The 20,809-nt window shown below is 35.7% G+C and overlaps 1 protein-coding gene across 1 annotated transcript in view; it reads left to right on the top strand.

The window, feature by feature from the left end:
* The window catches only part of LOC135685141 (DNA mismatch repair protein Msh2), a 38,335-nt gene extending 18,342 nt beyond the window's left edge, over nucleotides 1-19,993 (top strand). Inside the window, exons 12-29 of the mRNA XM_089112653.1 lie at nucleotides 1,398-1,511; nucleotides 1,927-1,988; nucleotides 2,263-2,337; nucleotides 3,003-3,119; nucleotides 3,768-3,938; nucleotides 5,000-5,089; nucleotides 6,443-6,614; nucleotides 7,387-7,450; nucleotides 8,193-8,254; nucleotides 9,165-9,260; nucleotides 10,900-10,964; nucleotides 11,585-11,752; nucleotides 12,037-12,128; nucleotides 12,512-12,666; nucleotides 13,519-13,586; nucleotides 16,379-16,451; nucleotides 17,775-17,815; nucleotides 18,475-19,993. Coding sequence (XP_088968779.1) covers nucleotides 1,398-1,511; nucleotides 1,927-1,988; nucleotides 2,263-2,337; nucleotides 3,003-3,119; nucleotides 3,768-3,938; nucleotides 5,000-5,089; nucleotides 6,443-6,614; nucleotides 7,387-7,450; nucleotides 8,193-8,254; nucleotides 9,165-9,260; nucleotides 10,900-10,964; nucleotides 11,585-11,752; nucleotides 12,037-12,128; nucleotides 12,512-12,666; nucleotides 13,519-13,586; nucleotides 16,379-16,451; nucleotides 17,775-17,815; nucleotides 18,475-18,630 — 1,841 coding nt within the window. The 3' untranslated portion in view covers nucleotides 18,631-19,993. The remainder of the gene's footprint in view (nucleotides 1-1,397; nucleotides 1,512-1,926; nucleotides 1,989-2,262; nucleotides 2,338-3,002; nucleotides 3,120-3,767; nucleotides 3,939-4,999; nucleotides 5,090-6,442; nucleotides 6,615-7,386; nucleotides 7,451-8,192; nucleotides 8,255-9,164; nucleotides 9,261-10,899; nucleotides 10,965-11,584; nucleotides 11,753-12,036; nucleotides 12,129-12,511; nucleotides 12,667-13,518; nucleotides 13,587-16,378; nucleotides 16,452-17,774; nucleotides 17,816-18,474) is intronic.
* The last annotated feature ends 816 nt before the right edge of the window (nucleotides 19,994-20,809 follow it).

Consider the following 20,809-nt stretch of genomic DNA (forward strand, 5'->3'; position numbering starts at 1 on the left):
TCTGATTTCACCAATCTCTTTTGTAGTAAGTAAGCCACCAAACCTAACCCAGGTCGCAACTGAATTAGCTGCGATCTCGCTTGAATGGGGTGAACATTTCCCATACAAACACAGGCAAGCTTGCTGGACCCGTTAACCGTACTTGTATTCTACAATGGTAATCCGAGTAAAGACGTGTGTACCCTAACACAGTCGGCTTGGCTGACCAGGCTAACTCATTTCTTCTAACCATGGGATAAAATGAATCTCATCAAAGCGAGCCAGCTTACTGAACAAGGCCAGCTTTCTCCGATAAATGCTCCCAGTTGCTATACAAAAATGTGTAATGTATAATATCATAAATATCTATCGAAACCAGTTTTGAACAAATTCACTAGAAAATTTACTTGTCAGAGAGAAAATATAACCCAGATTATACCAATGTTTTACAGTAGGATCCATTTGGTTAAATATATATATATATTTATCATGCTAATTATAGTCGCCTATGGGCACTGCCTATCCCGATACTAAGATTATGTCGAATGTATCCCTATCCACGACAGGTTTAAAATAGCAAGCATAACCACAGACTGATATCTTTCACAGTTCATTAAAGGCAGTCTGTTCCTCGTTCTTCTCAGAATTTTATTTTCATGGCCATGATATTCATCCATCTTTGGTTCAATGCACAAAAAAACAACCAGAAGGAAGAACCATTATAGCATACTCTCCCTGAGCGAGTTGCTGTGAATTTTGTCGTGATCACCCACAATAGCTAATGTCAAATGTCTTAAAGACCGAGGATGACCCTCTTAAGGCGTAGCTTTCAAGTTAGAATTAGCCAATCATAGAGGGGGCAGACTGCCTTTAAATAAATAGCAATGGTATTAATTGATAAAGTTCACTATTCATTACTTATTTAACATGAGATGGATAAGATATATATTCATTTATTGGACGAGTTGTCTTTTTTGATATGCCAGTGCAGTGCTCGGTGCACAGAGGTAAAGAGCTATTTAAATATTATATATGTAATCAAAAATGAGACATGTTGGCTGTTACTCTGAGTTTCATGCTTGCACACCCAGCACACAGTCTCCATTCAGTTTCAAAAAGTATAAATTGCCTTTCTTCACATTAGAATTGTTTTCTAGTTTCACTACGTTCTACATTCTCACTATGTGAATTTGTTTATTCTAATGCTAATGAAGCCAGAAGCTAATGTAAATTTGAAAACCAAAATATGTGGAGAATTTATGTCCATTCAAAGCTGATGAAAATTTTGTTTATTCTTTACAATTTTCTTTAATTGGGAGTCAAATCGAAGTATTTTTGGTATCGATAATATGGTCTTTATCAAGAAATGTAGAAAATTTTTTTCAGTTACTGTGTTAAGGTGTGCAAAATGTTTATAGGTGGTAACAAATCCAAATGTCTAACTGGTTTGCTGAACGCCTGCAAGACACCTCAAGGACAAAGATTACTGGCCCAGTGGGTCAAGCAGCCACTTATGGACAAAAACCTGATCGGTAAGTTTATAAGGTTACGATCATATGATAAAGTTATTTATGCCATTATGGACGTATCTACGTCATGACGTCATTTTTCTTCTTGCATTAGACGTGATGATCATTTTTGCTTGCTTTGAATACGTTTTCTATTTTGACGAGCAATGACAGTTTATGTATCAATGATAACAGTTTTTGGTACATGTTAGCCCCGTTGAGGGCCCCAAATACCCAGAACTAAATAAAAAGACCTTTGTCATTTGCAATAACTTACCCAAACTTGCTCTTCAGGTTGCGATTAAATGAAGAAGGGTGACTGACAAGGTTCCGATGAATTCACTACGTCGCTGTTATAATTTTGAATGTCTCTCATCCTTTTTGAATAAGACTTTTTCATTAACGATCTTATATTGCTACCATTTTACTTTTCTTGTAGAGGAAAGGCTGGATATCGTCGAAATTTTTATTGAAAGTACAGAACTACGGCAAACTATTCAGGTTATTTTTATAAAAACCTTCTGATGCAAGCCTTAATAAGCTTTGTATGATATGATATGATATGATATATTATATATTATATATTATATATTATATATTATATATTATATATTATATGATACTACATTACATTGTTTTATATTATATTTCATTATATTATATTAGCTTATGTTGAATTTTATTAGCTTATGTTGTATTTTATTAGCTTCTGTTGTATTTTATTAGCTTATGTTGTATTATCGTAAGCTTCTGTATCACTAACCGTTTACTGTAGGAAGAGCACTTAAAGAAGATTCCAGATCTATCACGCCTTTCAAAACGAGTTCAGAGACAGAAGGCTAATCTTCAGGTAAGCTTTTTTTCACTTTGAAATATTCTCGATAGCTTATAAAAGTTTTAAACTTCATTTGTCGTTCTCAGTAATTTATTTTGTTTGTTGTTAGTAATTATTTCCTAATAGTGCGTTGTATTGTAACTTGATATGTTTCTCAATTCAATTTTTCCCATTTTCCCTGTTTTGATCTTTTGTCATATTTCATTGATAAGAACCTTTAGGGAGTAGAAATTGTTGGACAAGAGCTTTTTTAAAAAATGGTTATTTTGAGCCAGGATGTTGTTTGAAGGTGTGGTGTATTTCTAAGGGGCAATCTTAAGATCAAATCGTCTGAAACCAAGGTATGATAAGTGGATCACATTAAGTAAAGGTGACAAAGCCTCCTTTCATGTATGATATCTTAATCTGTTGTCAGTGATTTTACACAAGATATTTGCTGAAAATAGCTGCTTTTGGGGCTGATGTAAGGCAGAGGGCCTTTTTCAAACAGATGTCCTCGCAGGGGGGACTTATATCGACTTTAGGGCTTTTGAAGCTGCTAGCTAAGGGCTTGTAGTTAAGGGTGTATTGGATTTTCCCATGCTAGTTTTTCCTGGTCTTTGAAATGGCTTCTAGCATTGCGAAAGCATCCTAGGTTTAAAGGAAAAGAAACATATGCACTAATTTGTGGTTACATCTAGGATTGTGTTAGGATCTACCAAGCCATTCGAAGGCTTCCTTATCTAGTTAGCTGTCTGGAGAATTATAGCGGGAAGAATGAAACTATGATCAAGGAAGTGTTTACAAAACTTTTTCAGGCAAGTTTTCATTTACTCTCTTTGAATATACTGTTGTATTTCAGTTCTTTGTTTTCACGTTGCTTTGACCTATAAGCAAGAAAAAGTGTCACCCTTTCTTTTGAAATGCTCTTGCATTTTATATTCTGCTCTGCAGAAGATAAAGCGTTCCAGGCCAACATCGAGCCAACATCAATGACAATAGATTTTAAATTATAATCTTTACTAAGAATTCCCATACATTGTAATAGAATAAAACAGCACTGATTATGTATTCCTATGTTTAAAGCAATGTTTAGAAACTAACAAAGCTAAAAGTAAATAAAACAAGTAGATTATTAAGATCAACTGAAGACATCCAGGTCGATCTTATTGGTATTTTCATTGTTAAACTACCTTTTAGATAGCAATTACAATAATCAATAAAACCACCGCAATTAATCACTCCAATCAGTCAATCACTTCGATCAGTCAATCACTCCAATCAGTCAATCACTCCAATCAGTCAATCACTCCTTTCAGCAACTTAGAATCGATACTCCAATCAATCCGCTTTTTTCTTGTATTAGAGACCAGGACTGCTCAAATAGATTTCCCTCATATAACTTTCCAAGCTTTTGACAAGTTATTGAGTATCTAGTTACTAAGTACTGTTTCCTGATTCACTAGGATTTCGTTGTCGATTTTTCCAAGTACATGGAATTGATTGAGACAACGGTCGACTTGGAAGCAGTTGACAGCAACGAGTTTCTTATCAAAGCAGAATTTGATGACGGACTTAAAGAATGCAAAGATCAAATGGATGAGATATTTTCTAAATTTCCTAAAGAACTAAGCAGAGTAAGCTCGCATTTTTTATTCACTTTTTGTTAATTTTTTATTCACTTTTTATTCATTTTTATTCTTTTTCTTCACTGGAAACTTTTATTCAAATCTAGAATATTTTTAAAGTTTTCTTTCAATGCGAGCTGCATTTTGTCTATTATAGCTCTTTAATTTGAACCATTTTTTGCAATTAACTTATATTTCTAGTTTTTGTTTCCTCATTATTGTTTTTAACATTGTTATCCCTGAAAACCAGTGATATCACAGATAATGTGAATATCAAAATAGATAAATAAAAATTATTTTGATTGTATAATTATAGCTATTTAATGAACTAGTTTCATTTGTTTCTATATATCTCATCTACCCCAGCTTTTATCTATCTTTTATTTGAAACGCATGTTAACCATATACGTCCAATAAAATAAATTGTTCCCAACAACTGTTCTTTCGTCTGCTAGCAATGCTGACTTGACGTTGTGCCAGTAACGTCAAATTGAAATTATTCAATATTCTATGATGCATCAGTTACTTTTTATTTAAATGCATTAAATCTTCAGTCACGGTTCATTTGAATGCTTTGTTTATCAGAATTTTCGAATATAAACCAATGTTTGTAAACTTACATTATACTTCTTATCATTACCCTCAAAAAGCTAAAGTAGATGTCTGAAACAAATTTAATTTGCTTTTCTCGATGCATGCCTCGAATCTTTTTTGTTGTTATTTTTCTGCGGGTAACATGCAACTTTTTGCATCCTTATCGTTAGTTTGTTTTTGAGTGTAAGCTAATATACTTTAACGCAAACTCTCAACCTTATAACTTTCTTTTATACTACTCAACTTCATTCCGCTTGTCCCGATTTATTTTTCACTTTTAAATTATATTTTATAAATGCCGATTGTAAACTAATTTTTTAATCTTATTTTGTTTATTGTTTTTATTTTAACAGGACTACTGGGAAAACAGTGTAAAAATGTATATATGCATATCACTACTGAAGTATTATCCTGTATAGATATTCGAGAATAATGATAATAATAATAATTGCTTCTTTCGTCCACTTACTGATTAGGCTGCAAGGGAACTTGGTTTGGAAGAGAACAAGACAATCAAGTTGGAATCAGCCGCACACATTGGTTACTTTTTTCGCATTACACTTAAGGTAACACACATATGTTGAATTATGAATTGCCCTTATATTTTGCGCGTTTGATTTACGGAGAATAAGTGCATGTAGCAATGATTTCACTAGCAGACGATGAGTCCCACCGTATGGACAAGTCCCTCCCCATATTTATCGTTTAGCGGTTGGTTGCAAACGGTAACTTGGGTACAAGAAAAGTTATCGAATGCAGCCACTTTTGTTTTAGTTATTTAAGTCTGCATATATTGATGTTTTAGGTTGCGATTGAAGTTTCATACATAACTACAGATTAATTTATTTCTACGTGTCGCTGAATATCATAAAGATTTAATTAATCTATTTGGATGCAAGGGAAACATTAACTGTACTAGTTGATCATTAGTAGTACTCTATGGTACTAGCCTCGCCTATGTAGCATCATTCACGTGACTTTATCATGTCAAGAACAACGTCTGCTATCAAATTGATGAACACAAAGGAAAACGATAAAAATTCTAACTTCAAAAAACAGCCGATCGAGAATTTATAGTCTGTTCAGGGAAAGTTAGGACATTTTTTTTGATCTGTCCCCTTTTAGTTTGATTTTGTCAAGAGAAAACTGGTTATGTTGAAATTAGCGAATAACTTCAATACCTGCCAAAAGTACTTGAAACACCCTGGAATTTACGCTGCATTTGATATCTTTCATTCCTTTCATGAAGAAAAATTACTACTTCCGCCCCCTTCCCCCTAAAACAATGTTGATGATTTAGAGAAATATCTTAAAAGAGGCGCAAAAGAAAGTGCTTCCTAAAATCCTAACCCATTTGATAGTAAACCAACATTGTTCTGTAGGGGAGAGGGGATGACTGATTTTGACCTTGGAAATTGATGTCAGTGTTCCAAGACTTTTGGCAGGCATCTTCCTAAAGGAAGCAGCAATGAAATAGAAGATATTCTGATCCTCTGATATAAAAGTGATAGACATCTTTGGTTTTGGTTTGATTTCTCTCATTTTTTAATTAATTCTAGAAGTTATAAAAGCTACTATAAATTACGTTTGAAATTTATTTTGCAATCTGCTTTTACAATACAAAGCAATTTCAATTTCAAGATCTTTTACTGCAGAAAGAACATGCTTGCTCCTATTAGGAGCGCAAGTTTTAATCAACCTTTTGAATTTCTGGATATTTTTGGCTGTTTTTATTTTTTTTGCAATGAATTCCAAATTTTGACCTTTTGAAAATTTGGTATGATCAATGTTTGAATGTCTGGAAAAGACAACTTTTATTCGTTGACATCTTCTCCCCGTATGTTTTTCTTGTAACGATATAACGATCTCTTTGGTCAATGTTATGATTTCTATATAACATATAGCCTTCTCTTTGTTAGGAAGAAAAGGTTCTGCGAAACAACAAGAAATTTGAGACCATTGAAACCCGGAAAGATGGGGTGCGTTTCACAAATTCATCCCTGCGACAAATGAACTCCGAATATCAGACTTTAAAAAGCACCTATACATCCATTCAAAGTCAACTTGCTGCTGAAGTCATCAAAATTGCTGGTGTGTTATTCATACTTTCAACTTATACCACTGAATGCTACACTAACCTCTTTAAAGGACAATCGACTGCTGCTAAAGGGGCTTAAGCCACATTACAACAAAATTCAACAAGTGTGATTCTATTCGCACGCTCAATGATTGACTGATATCAAATATTGATTGAAAGATGGCTTTAGCCACTTTTATATCCGTCGATTGCCTCAAATTTCCTTCAAGATTGAGCAAGTAGGAAATGGTAAAAATTTGTCTCACTCAGCTTAAAATTACAAGTGCCACTATGCCTAAAGCGTTTGCTATATTCTGGCTCTCAAAATCTGAGTTTATGAATTATCATGCTGCTAATCAATTTTGAATTATCAAACAAAGAATGGAAATACCTACACAAATTGCCTTAATTTTCTAGATTTGAATAAAAGTTCCCAGTGAATAAGAGGATGATACATATGGCTTTGAAAAAGCAAACATTTGAGTAAACTAAAGCTTTTCGTCGGACACTCTTGAGTTTGACGTCTTTAACTCTGAAGAGTGTCAGACGAAAAGATTTAGTTTACTCCAATGATTGCTTTTTTCAAAGTCACTATCAAGTTTTGTACTACCAAAAGATTGTTTTATAATACGTATGTAATAAAAATTACTTTTTCTACGTCTTTGGAAAAGAAAGATAAGCTGAAACTAGGATTTACAACTTAGAGCTGCGCCTTCCTATTCTATATCGAACATTCTGTAAAAAGTATCTTTCATATTTGTTTGTGTATAAATGCATTTTTTGTAGCTGGATACGCTGAGCCACTCCAATCACTCAGTGACGTTATTGCTCATCTTGACGTACTTGTAAGGTACAGGAATTTCTTATTCTATTTTTGTAAAAGGCTTCTAAAACTTCATCATTATTATATGTTCCTATATATTATATTTTTGTTTTTAGGTATTTTAAGAATTTTCATTTCTTCAGAGCTGGTATAGGCAATTTACAATCACTTCTACAACATCTGGGCTAATCATAACCTATTTGGTTTAATGACCTAATCATATCATATCAGCGTATTGTACTCATAATCCAGCTTGGGGGGGGGGGGGGCTAAAACCGAATAGAAAGTGGCCTGAGTGGTGATTCATTTGTAAGTGGTACCATTGGTGAGTGGTAAGTGCTATAACCCCCCCCATACAGCCCCCCCGTCTCCGCGGTGCCTGATAATATCAAGGACTAACAGGAGGGATTTTGCTAATCTGCCTCTACGCAAATAAACCTCTATGATAGCAAAGCAAAAATTTTGAAGGCAGCACGAAAAGCTGAAAATAGCATACTTTAGCATTACCCTGGTATTACCTGATTGTATTTATCTGTGGAATGTCGGATAACCAGTGCTCGGGTATGCTATGTATCCGCTTCTTCATGTTTCTCAAAGTTTCATGCTTATTTTGTAATTTCAAGCTGAGGTTTGCACAAAAAGCTATTTATTGCATAAGTTGGTATTTTAATGAAATGATGATTATTTAAAAATCACATATACCTGAATACGAAGTAACAGGACATGATTGTTTGAAAATAACAAGTCTGCTTCTCTTCTTTGTTGACAGTTTTGCAGTTGCAGCGACCATAGCTCCCATCCCTTATGTACGTCCAGTTATTAAGGAAAAAGGTAAGAAATTCAATTCAATAAAGTTTACCTATAATCCTATATCTTGATTGTATTATTTGCTCTTCAAACTTTATTTTCTTTGTTCTATCTTGCGATGTTTCTGCCCTGAAGAATGGAAAGAAAATATGTCTCCCCCCCCTCCCTTATCGTCACTCTTTCACCTTCTTTTATCAAGAGTGAAGAAGGTTTTTCCTTAAAGAATGAATCCAACCTCATATCGCTATTACAGTATTCTTTTTGGTGACTCCTTTGATAAGTCGCAGCCAATTTGGTACTAAGGCTTTGCTAGTCAAAATTGAATCTCACTGTCTGAAACAAAACATCAAATTAACGCACGAAGAAAAAAACGTGTCAGCCGTATTTTAAAAAAATACTTTTTCCAGACGCATAAATACCATTACATAATACACAGTTTAGGGGCAGACAAGCTACTTTTTTGCTACTGGCGCTACGAATCCCATTTGTGATCCCTTATATTGTTGTCTTTGAATTTTATGACTCCCGTATAACTCTCTAAAGGCCGGTTTCCACTTGATTCGCTCAGCAAATGGTCGCGCATTCGCAGCGAATGAGGAAGTTCAATTTGCGCATTCCCCAATGTGCATTCGCTCAGTCGCGCGAACAGAGCGAATAAAGTGGAAACCCGCCTTAAGATGGAAAAACATGTTAGACCCCTCTAAGAAGCCCAAGAGTATTCTCCTCCTCAGGCCGGTTTTAACTTGATTCATTCTGTCCGCGCGTCAAACTTTTGAACATGCGCTTGAATAAATGAGTTTCAGGTTGCTTTGGTTGGCTCGCTTGCGTCGAAGTCCCACAAACACAGTGACACAAGAAAAGATCGGCCTTTCTCGCCTTTTGTCAAGTCAGCATTGCCTTATCGATTCGCTCTACCTGCCTTTTTCTCTGTTAGGTACTGGTAACATCATATTAATTGGATCTCGACATCCTTGTCTTGAGGTCCAAGACGAAGTCGCATTCATTCCAAATGACGTCAAATTGCTAAAAGGTAGAATTACGTCACCTCTTTTTCTTAGAATACATTTCACTCTTGAGCAAAAATGCCTGACTAAGGCCTGGTTCAAACGTCGCGCTTCTCATGTGCCGAACCTAACTCGAGAATTAAGTACATGAGGGGCGCGACGTTTGAATCAATTTGGTACGGCAGATTTAGTTAGGAGCGGCAGACTAGTTTGGATCGGCAGAGCTTGCCGAGCTGCACGGCTCCAGCACGGCACGGTTTCAAGCGTCGAGCTTGTCATGTACCGAACTCAATGCATAATTATATTTAATTTATTTTCCTTCACAAAATTCATTTCTTTCTTTGAGGGCGCATGCGTTTCAAACAAATATTTGAGATTGCGTGCCTTAACCAAGATACTTCATGTAACAATCCTAAAACCCATTTGGCGCGACATGAATAAGTTCGACGTTTGAAACGAGAGTCGCGCTAAACATGCTCAAGTGTCGCTCCAAACAGAGTTAGGTTCGGCACATGAGAAGTGCGACGTTTGAACCAGGCCTAAGGAACCTTGCCACATGAAAATTTTCCCTATACTCTTTGAAACTCCCGAATGGCGAGGTTCCAGTCCAGTGAAAGCACATGTATAAGAGAAACCTGACTGAAGATCGAAAGGATCTGAATTCAGTTTTGGGTATCAAATTTCAACGTGGCCTGAAAAGACAATTTAACGAAAGTAAGGCTTCGCACCACGAAATGTCAATTAGCTTTTTTTTCGGTATGCGATTATCATGCTTAAAATCAAAACCGAAACGAGTTAACTGCTTAACGTGACCAGACAGTAAAATAGAGCAACTGAGCTGAACACGTGGTACTTTGAGCTTGAAAGCGCTCCGAATTGGCTCATGATTAGGGTCCAACATATCGAGCTAATTGTTATGTTTTAATACTTTATGTTTGGGTGGCCATAATAGGCAGATCGCAGAGGTATACACTTGGCAATCCTGTTTACTCAGCTTCAATGATGCTTCTTTGTTAAATGTGATCATGATCACATAAAAAGAGTTCTGGGACTAGTGTCCTTTAAATACTACATTAATTATCGTATACCATTTCATTTTCTGTAAAGTATAGCCGTTGGTTTCTCGCGTATGGTTTAATCATAATTCTTTGAGTTATATCCACAGTCCTTACCAAAGGTCAATAGAACTATCTGTTACTACAGTCCATTTTTTAAAAAAGGTTAACTGTTTCATATATACAAGAGCGATAAAGCAACCTCCTTTCCCTAACCGATGTTGGTTCTAGATTGAGGTATCATTTTTTGAGAGAAATCAATTGGGCAAATTAAACCTTTTAACACTACATACACAACATTGTTCAGAGTGGGAGAGGGAAATTTCATTCACAGTATGTGCAGATTAATCGTATAGTACCAAGAAGTTTTGCAGTGATTGCAGCCATCTGTTAAAAGACCCCAGGCAATCAGGCAATTATTTTTTTGTTGCTTTCTCCAATAGCTACTTGATATTGTAAATATTGATGAGTGTTCTTCAATGAAACTGCAAATTGCCTGTTTTATGCTCTGTATGTCACTTTTTCTTTGCCCAAATTTGCTTTTTATCTTGATAGTATCCCCAGAATCAATGTATTTGTCTTAGCCATCAAGCATTTCCTTTTGTTCTAGATGAGAGTGTCTTTCAGATTATTACTGGACCGAACATGGGTGGAAAGTCAACATATATTCGTCAGGTTTGTTCCGGTTTTTGCAAACCTTGTCGTTTTAAAAGCTGTGTAATATATCATACTTCATCCTTGAATGTAAAATGTAAAATGTGAAATAGAATAGATGCACTAAAAGAAAACCTGTTGGGAATTGAGATCAAATCCTTACTATATACTGTACAGACCTTCAAATAATGCATTGATTGCTCTTTGACGAATTCTTTGATTGCTCTTTGACGAATTCATTTTATATGGCAAACTATAACAAAATATTGTTCTGTAAGACCAAACTTCAACTGTAATTCCTTCATTTAGCAAGATGGTAGAAGGTACAGCCATTTTTCCAAGATAGATTATAATCGTTTTGCCTGAGTTATATTAATCAATATAGCTTTGAAAATCTACAAATATTTTTTGGACAAAATAAGATAGCTCAAATGGGCTGTGAAATGGTTAGCATAAACAGGAAATGTTTTATTTCTGATAAGAAAAAGCTTTTAAAGTAAGGCCCTTTTGTAAACTTATTTAATAATTCCATACAACGTTTTAATTTTTTAATTTTCAAATGTTTTTAAAATGTTTTAAAAATTTTTTCACAATTTTAAAAGATTTTATTTTAATTATAATTCATTTTGCTTCACATATAGATTGGTGTCATTGTTTTGATGGCACAAATTGGATGTTTTGTTCCTTGTACGTCAGCAGAAATATCAATTATCGACAGCATATTGGCGAGGGTGGGGGCAGGTGATAGTCAGCTGAAGGGAGTGTCTACCTTCATGTCTGAAATGCTGGAAACAGCTTCTATTCTACGGGTAAGATGCTTTTTGCCAACCAAATAACAACTAATTTGAAATATTGAAAAGCTTCAAAAGCATTCACTTCCGAAGACTTTTGGAGTCTCAAGTCCTCCTTTCCTTGAAGACAAAAGGTTTTGAACAAAATAATCGAACAAGTGTTCATACTTTACCATTGTTGCAAAAAGGTAACAATTATACTACAGGGTGAGAAGAAAGGACAAAATATACAATTCCGTTAACATTGACTTGTTTCTGATCAATATACCAGTGCATTGACGAACCTTGTGCCGTTCTTCCAGTCTGCTACAAAAGATTCGTTGATAATCATTGATGAACTTGGTCGAGGGACTTCAACATACGACGGATTTGGACTTGCATGGGCAATTTCTGAGTGAGTCGATTGCTTGTTATCAATTTTATTAATGAAAGTATTTGATTTTTAAAGAATTTCCCGATTTCAAACAATTTATCAAAGCAGATCAAAATAGGGGACTCAAATCGGCTCTGTTACGTTAACCGGTTTCCAAAACTTCATAACTATTGAAATCTTATGATGTTATGACCTAGCATAGTCAATGGATGTTTCAATTTTATGTCCAACGGTTTTATCTTTGATCTTCATCCTGTTTAGAAATTGATGAAAGATTTAAATGAAGCACTGACCAGACACATACATATTCCTCGATACATATTCCTCGATAATTTTCGATCTTTATCTAGGATAGGGCACCTTAAAAATTTTTTGTTGTGACAAGTTTGCTCTTCATTTTCCAGACACATAGCTACACAACTGAAAAGCTTTTGTCTCTTTGCCACCCATTTTCACGAGTTAACTGGCCTAGCTGATGTCGCTCATGCTGTTTCCAATTTGCATGTTACAGCCATGACAGTTGACGGAAGTCTGACATTGCTTTACAAAGTCAAACCTGGTTAGTTGTAAATGTCTAGTCATCGTTGTTACCTCCTTTTATCGAAACCAAAGACCTTTGGTATCAATAAAAGAGTTGCTTTCCTAACCATTTTTGCTCGAAACGTAATTATTGATAGTGAGTTTAGTTACCCGGAAAATCCTAGTAGCATAGCATTACGAGGGAAGTTTCTTTACAGAAAATGCTTGCAATATATTTTAAAATACTTTTGCAAATTCACTCTTGCAAATAGCGTACGAGATTTTCTCTAAAACCAAAGGATTTCTGGTGATTTCCAGATAAAATAATAGGATTTCCACCAAAGGTGTATGAGATTTTTCGGAGTGATTTGCCCCTCGTATTAAGCATTGTCTTTTTTTATACTATTTTCCTGCTAAATATTCTTCTACTTAACCTCCCCTATTCAGTCAAAGAAATATTGATTGCATAGGAGAATTTGAAACCTGACAGGAATAAGAACATTTTTAATTAAATCATACCTGTATGGCTGGATTATGTTAACATTTTTAATTGGAGAAAGAAAATATTTTGATGCTAGCTTGAAACAGGCAGTCGGTAAAGTGTTTCACCATAGAAACATCCAGAAAAATTAGAATTTAAGAATGTCTAATTTGAGAATTATCTTAGCTTAGATTTCTGTATAAATATCCTGTCACAACAGGGAAATTTTGATGCCTTGGAAGTATGCTTTGAAATGAAAGTTAATCGAGGAAAATTTTTAAAAGCTTAGTAAAAAAGATTGAAAACCTTAAATGCAATGTAATATTAATATTTCTCATAGATTTTAGTAAACGTTTGAAGTTCATTTCAATAATTTTTGTGTACATAAACTGATAAAATAATTATTTTTAGGTGTTTGTGACCAGAGTTTTGGTATTCATGTCGCTGAGTTGGCACATTTTCCACAAAATGTCATTGAGGTACCCTCAGCATTAATCTAATAAGAAATCTTTTTTTAATAAGCGGTATTGTTGTCATATCGCTTCACTTACTTGCATATTTACGCTATTTGGTGTATAGAACAGGACGCTTCTTAGTTGCTACTCTGCATTTCACACTTAACGCGATCATCAAGCAACTGATGCTTATCTATGTTATTTTTTTATAAAGTAATTATTACAACTATATGGTATTGTGATTAATTTATTGTGTATACAATTTTTTGTATAATTTAGTAATGTTGTTGTGTTGAATTATTATTGAATTAGATGTTTTTTTCATCGTACTGGAAGCAAGGCGTTTTTTAAAGTTGCCTGATCGCATCAGTTGGAAGTTACCTGATCGCATCAGCTGAAAGTTACCTGATCGCATCAGCTGAAAGTTACCTGATCGCATCAGTTGAAAGTTACCTGATCGCATCAGTTGAAAGTTACCTGATCGCATCAGCTGAAAGTTACCTGATCGCATCAGTTGAAAGTTACCTGATCGCATCAGTTGAAAGTTACCTGATCGCATCAGTTGAAAGTTACCTGATCGCATCAGTTGAAAGTTACCTGATCGCATCAGCTGAAAGTTACCTGATCGCATCAGCTGAAAGTTACCTGATCGCATCAGTTGAAAGTTACCTGATCGCATCAGTTGAAAGTTACCTGATCGCATCAGCTGAAAGTTACCTGATCGCATCAGTTGAAAGTTACCTGATCGCATCAGTTGAAAGTTACCTGATCGCATCAGTTGAAAGTTACCTGATCGCATCAGTTGAAAGTTACCTGATCGCATCAGTTGAAAGTTACCTGATCGCATCAGTTGAAAGTTACCTGATCGCATCAGTTGAAAGTTACCTGATCGCACCAGTTGAAAGTTACCTGATCGCATCAGTTGAAAGTTACCTGATCGCATCAGTTGAAAGTTACCTGATCGCATCAGTTGAAAGTTACCTGATCGCATCAGTTGAAAGTTACCTGATCGCATCAGTTGAAAGTTACCTGATCGCATCAGTTGAAAGTTACCTGATCGCATCAGTTGAAAGTTACCTGATCGCATCAGTTGAAAGTTACCTGATCGCATCAGTTGAAAGTTACCTGATCGCATCAGTTGAAAGTTACCTGATCGCATCAGTTGAAAGTTACCTGATCGCATCAGTTGAAAGTTACCTGATCGCATCAGTTGAAAGTTACCTGATCGCATCAGTTGAAAGTTACCTGATCGTACCAGTTGAAAGTTACCTGATCGCATCAGTTGAAAGTTACCTGATCGCATCAGTTGAAAGTTACCTGATCGCATCAGTTGAAAGTTACCTGATCGCATCAGTTGAAAGTTACCTGATCGCATCAGTTGAAAGTTACCTGGTCGCATCAGTTGAAAGTTACCTGATCGCATCAGTTGAAAGTTACCTGATCGCATCAGTTGAAAGTTACCTGATCGCATCAGTTGAAAGTTACCTGATCGCATCAGTTGAAAGTTACCTGATCGCATCAGTTGAAAGTTACCTGATCGCATCAGTTGAAAGTTACCTGATCGCATCAGTTGAAAGTTACCTGATCGCATCAGTTGAAAGTTACCTGATCGCATCAGTTGAAAGTTACCTGATCGCATCAGTTGAAAGTTACCTGATCGCATCAGTTGAAAGTTACCTGATCGCATCAGTTGAAAGTTACCTGATCGCATCAGTTGAAAGTTACCTGATCGCATCAGTTGAAAGTTACCTGATCGCATCAGTTGAAAGTTACCTGATCGCATCAGTTGAAAGTTACCTGATCGCATCAGTTGAAAGTTACCTGATCGCATCAGTTGAAAGTTACCTGATCGCATCAGTTGAAAGTTACCTGATCGCATCAGTTGAAAGTTACCTGATCGCATCAGTTGAAAGTTACCTGATCGCATCAGTTGAAAGTTACCTGATCGCATCAGTTGAAAGTTACCTGATCGTATCATCAGATCGCATCATCAGTTATCAGTATATTAACTTTTTAACCAACTGTAATCATTCATTTCCTTTCCCAGACAAGTTTTCTTTACGATAACATTTTTTCATGTGAAGAGAAATAAAAGTTTTGGATGTTTAAAAAAACTGCAACTTGTCTGCTTTGGATTTTTTGAGAAACTCTGGTGCAGATAGATTCCTATATGCTTACACAAAAATCAAGATTTTCACTTGCAAAATATCAACTAGCTTTCGCCTTCTCTAAGCTAACGATATCATCAGAAGCCATTTCTGATAATGCATAGAACCTGGGCTCTAATTTATTCAGTTATACATTAAATGTAATTGGCGAATTGACTGAAGAGCAAGTAGAGGCGCGAGTGAATGAACTGAAATCAGTTGTAACGGCAAGCACAGGCGTTCCTTGGGTACCAGAGCCACTTAAATTCGAGAACAGAAATAGAAGATTGGAACGGAGAAACGGAGGAGTGTCTAGATAGATGCCTTCTAGCTTAACCGCTCCTATCTTCTATTTCCTTGTTCGAAAGTTTGTGGCTCTGGTTCCCAGGGTAGCACAGGCGTGTTTTGAATGAGCCTCACTCTCTCTGTTATGTGTATCTTCTTTTGAAATTATGCGTGGTAAAGTTTGAGTTATTTAGTTGTACTCTCATGATATTTTCGTAAGCTTTTATCCTGTGGATTTGCAATATACTATAATGTTTTAACCCATCGATAAGTGTAATCAGAGCCAAAGTGAATCAAGAGTACCGGCACAATTACAGTCTTTGTCTAGATCTTAGTGTTTGTGTGTTTTTTACTCGGATACCAATGTCTTTAATACCGTTCTAGTTTGCAAGAAAAAGAGCTAGGGAGCTTGAAGATTTTCAAGGAACATCTGGGACATTTACCGACACTGTGGCAGGTAATATATGCTCTAGAAAAGTCATTTGATTTCTCTTAAGTTTTATACATGACAAAGAATCAACAACTTCAAAGTGACTTTATGGTAATTTGTATTTATTAAGATCACGTGAGTGCTATGAATGCGTAGTATTTCGTCATGCACTCCTTTCCGTCAATTTAATTCAAATAGAGTCCTTGAAGCTTGCTTCTTCTCTTGTAAAGCATTTATTATTTTATCAAAACCTGAACAATCGTACTTCAGACTTGATCGAGGTGTAAGTAGGTTTTCCATCCATTGACAACTTCTTGCTTAGCAGGGCTCTCAGATGCTCTTACAACATTGCTATCGAATGCTAATTTTATCAAGTCTATCGACGACATGATCACTGCCAAAGTCTTAGAAAGTCTATAGGTTTTTAAGATCGAATTCGACAATCCCCCTTTATTGAATGAAAAGGAAGCATGTTTTTCGTAAGATTGAATGAAAAACAAACTTGAAGCTGTTGGGTGTTCCAAGCAATTTGGCCCCGTTGTTGTCGGTGGTATTGCAAAAGTAACAGACAGTGAATAATCACCTGTTTATTTGATATTGGATGTCGCAATACAACAGATACAGCCATAAAACTCTCTTTTTCACGAAATCTGAAATCTCTTGGTAAGACACCCACCCCAATAGTACGTTTCACAACAAGTAGTCTTGTCTGCTATTGCTAAAGCCATAGTCAATGATATTCAGTCATATGTATCATTTAATTTCCTTTCCTAGCAACACTTTAATATATCTGTTATTATTTTGTCTATCTTGGATTCTTTTATAGTCTGCTCTGTGGTGGAAGTTTTTCTATCTGTAAATGTCTCCTGGTCAAAACAAAGCTTCAAATAACGTTAGCTTTAATGAATGGCGTGAATACAATATCGGACTTAAGGAAATAACCGTTGCTTTTCAGTACTTTTGCAAGTAAAAAATCGTTAGTTCCCTAATTATTTTGTGGCTGTTAACACAAAGATGGATAGTATGCAGTATATTCTTATGATATTAGTATTTCCTAATTAGTTATCCTAATTATCAACAGACCTGTCACAGAATTAATCTCATCATCTCAGGCTGTTCAGTTCCAGCTTTTGCCAAATTGCCAAATAAATTCAGTTTTGGTTTTATTGATTTCAATTTATTTTATTGTCTTAGAAAGACCTGCAACCTAATATTAATTTTACCAGTACTATATCGAATTTGCAGGTCTAGACCCTTTCCGATTTACTATTTGAGCTTCAGATCTGGTTTGATCATTAAGAAATTTTGGCTTTCCGTTAATGTAAGATTTTCATCCAATTTCATTTCCAGATCACGACACTGCTGCAAAGAAAAGACGAATAGCAAAACAGGTTTATTTGCTTTTTTCTTTACATTTTCAACAGTTTCTTTCATTTGCTTATGAATCTTCAGTTAAAACTTGGCTAAACGAAATGCTTACTTGTGTGGTCTAAGGCTCCTCTTTTAGCCTACAGTCTCGGGACAAATGGGTTTTTTTGTACAGGTTTTCAGTGCACCACAGATTAAAATAGCTATGCCATTAACTGGACAATAAACAGTCTCGTTTCAATCGAACATTCAAGTAAAAACCGGGAGCCAGCTGCAAATTTTCCGATAGGTGATCTGTTACTCAGGTACCATTAACAGTGCCTCACAGAGTCAAAAAATTAAAACAAGGTTGGGAAAACGCGATTTGTGATTAGTAAGGATCGTGTGACATTCATCTGTGGCTTGGCTGTATGCAGAAGTCCCCGATCTATAAGAAAGATGTACGTTCATTAGTTTGTGCAACCTTTGTGGGAAGCACTCTGAAACCTCTTTTCGCGACAGCCTCTCGCGATTTTTCTTTTTTTAGTTTAGTTTGCTTTTGGTAATGACCAACTTCGTTTTTTACGGGTTTTTCTGATCAACCTGCTTTATGGTTATGGCTTTGCACCCTCGAATGTCCCTGCCATTTGGATTCACCCTGTCTATTAGCCTAAACCATTTCTTTGTTTTGTTTCAATGATAGGATGGAATGAAAATAATTGACGATTTCCTGCACAAAGTCACAGAAATTCCTCTTGGCGAATTGACTGATAAGCAATTAGAGGCGCGAGTGAATGAACTGAAATCAGGTGTAACAGCAAGCGATAATTTGTACATCAAAGAGCTACTGGTTAAATAGCACTCCTTTCATTCGATTTATGAGATACTGTTATAAAAATTTGGAATGGTTAGAGTCAACAATACTATCGGATTTAGTTAGTGTAGCTCATAATTATTATTGTAGATAGAATTGTAACCTGTCTTGTAAAATATTCGTGTTTGTTTGTATTTCTAAATGTTTATCTGTTGTTAAAGCAACGATAACAACAACTGCCGCCATCAGCAACAGACCTAGCTTGCGCCCAGACACTCACCCTCACGAAGGACGTGTTCTAAACCTCCTTCTGCATGCATACTACTACAGACCACGTACCCTGGCTTTCTCTTCTTCTCACCTCCTCCGCACTTTCCTGCGACGCCCCTACTTGACGATCCCGCAGCGCCCCATTTTCCTATTCCCCACTTGACGCTCTAGAACCAACAGTACAGTCCATGGCGAAAGACAATTATTCCAGACAGTCATTTCAGGCCGTCGTTTCAGGCAGTTATTCCTAACAGTTTGTGAACAGTTAGTTATACCATGCAGTTTTTTTGGTAGCCGTTTCTTTATGACGTTAATTTTGTCACATTTCAAGTATTAGGGAGGGTCCCTTTTCTACAATCTGAGCTTTTCTACACCTGAAAAAACAATCAACTTTTTCAAGCAGTTGATTGCTTTTTCATTATAAATACCAAATACAATTTTTAGTATCGATATATTTTTACAGGCTTTACAATATAAATATTGGTCACTTTCTTATATTTAGCTTATGATTTTTATTTATTATTCTTTGTTTTTCTTTTTTGCAAAGTTTATGATTAATTTTGTTGTTATATATATATATATCTTTTTATAATTTTGCTGTTATATAAGAGCAATTTACTGTAGACTCTTTCTTCTGTTTACTGTCTTTTAAAGAAAACATTTTACTATTAAGGGCACAGCAACAAAAGTTCGAAAAAAGAGATGCTAGCATATTAAAACGCGAAAGAATTTAAATGCAGGATTTAATGCAGTACATGTTAATTATCAGAAGTCACAAATTATTCTATATTGATCTTTAATTGTTGTGTTAGTTTATTATACTGTATTGTATCTTCAAAAGTCGGTTGATTAAAGTTTTATTATTTGTATCTGTTTAAACTGCGATTAAACTTTATTGATTAACGATTAAAGAATCCCAGAATTTCTCAGGACACCTTTGACGATAGTATGACATGTCTGAGACGTTTTTTGTCTTTTTTACATCAACTTTTAATGTAGAATTGTTATCTTTCATCAGCAGCATAAGAAGTACCCAAGTGCAATCGTATGCTAATGTACTGTAACCTATGTTGTGTAGTCTTAATTCTGCTGTTTAAATAAGTGTTTTGTTATGTTAAAGATAGTCATGTCTAAGTAATTGTCTTGGGTTATTCTTTGATGCACTCTTTTTCTCTTCAAGCTGTAGCAGATATGAAATAGACTCCACTTTGCCCCGAGACAGCATTTTTGATTGGACTGTTCGTGTTTTGTTTCTTTAAGGGGTGCTTATTACACTAATAATTATGAAACTCTGAAGCTCGGTAAAGCAGAGGCATACGAACTAATGTGTGACTTTTGAAGGGAGCTAGCGATTCGAAATTCATCAGGAGGGTGTAGGATCCGTTAATACGTTTTTCTATGGTGGTCCGCCCATTTTGAACAGGGAATTCCCCAGATTCCTAACCTTAGATTTTGTTCTTGACTTAGAAAATCTGAAAAAACCCGAACGCCAAGCATTCACAAGTGTGATCTTCTCGCACACCCACACGTGTTTCGATAAAATCCTTGTTAAAGAGATTCTTCAGACAGTTTAGCTATGTTTTCCTAGTACCCTCTTGGATCTCTGTTAGAAGAAAATATTGCCATTTTCATATTTGGTCAAGCTGTACGTTTTCTGTAAATAATTACATAGTTATTACGTAAAGATATTTTAGGGTGCTTATTCGAGGAGGTTGTTTATTCGAAGGGGGGTCTATTCGAGGACTTACGGTAGTACATAGATTTATTTGAAGATGTTTCGGCTGGGGGGCTGGGGGAGGCTGGGGGGGCTGGAGCCCCCAAGAACTGTAGTTTGTTTCCTTTATAACAGTGTTCTGAATGAGAAGGAAAACAAGGGGCAGCCCCCCTATGTAAATTTCGTTCCGACGGCACTGGTATTGGATAAAAAGTGAGCATGCTATCGTTATGAATGGGT

Source organism: Rhopilema esculentum, chromosome 15 (genome assembly GCF_057945365.1).
Source record: "Rhopilema esculentum isolate cy_ngs chromosome 15, ASM5794536v1, whole genome shotgun sequence".
Classification (NCBI taxonomy): Eukaryota; Metazoa; Cnidaria; class Scyphozoa; order Rhizostomeae; family Rhizostomatidae; genus Rhopilema; species Rhopilema esculentum.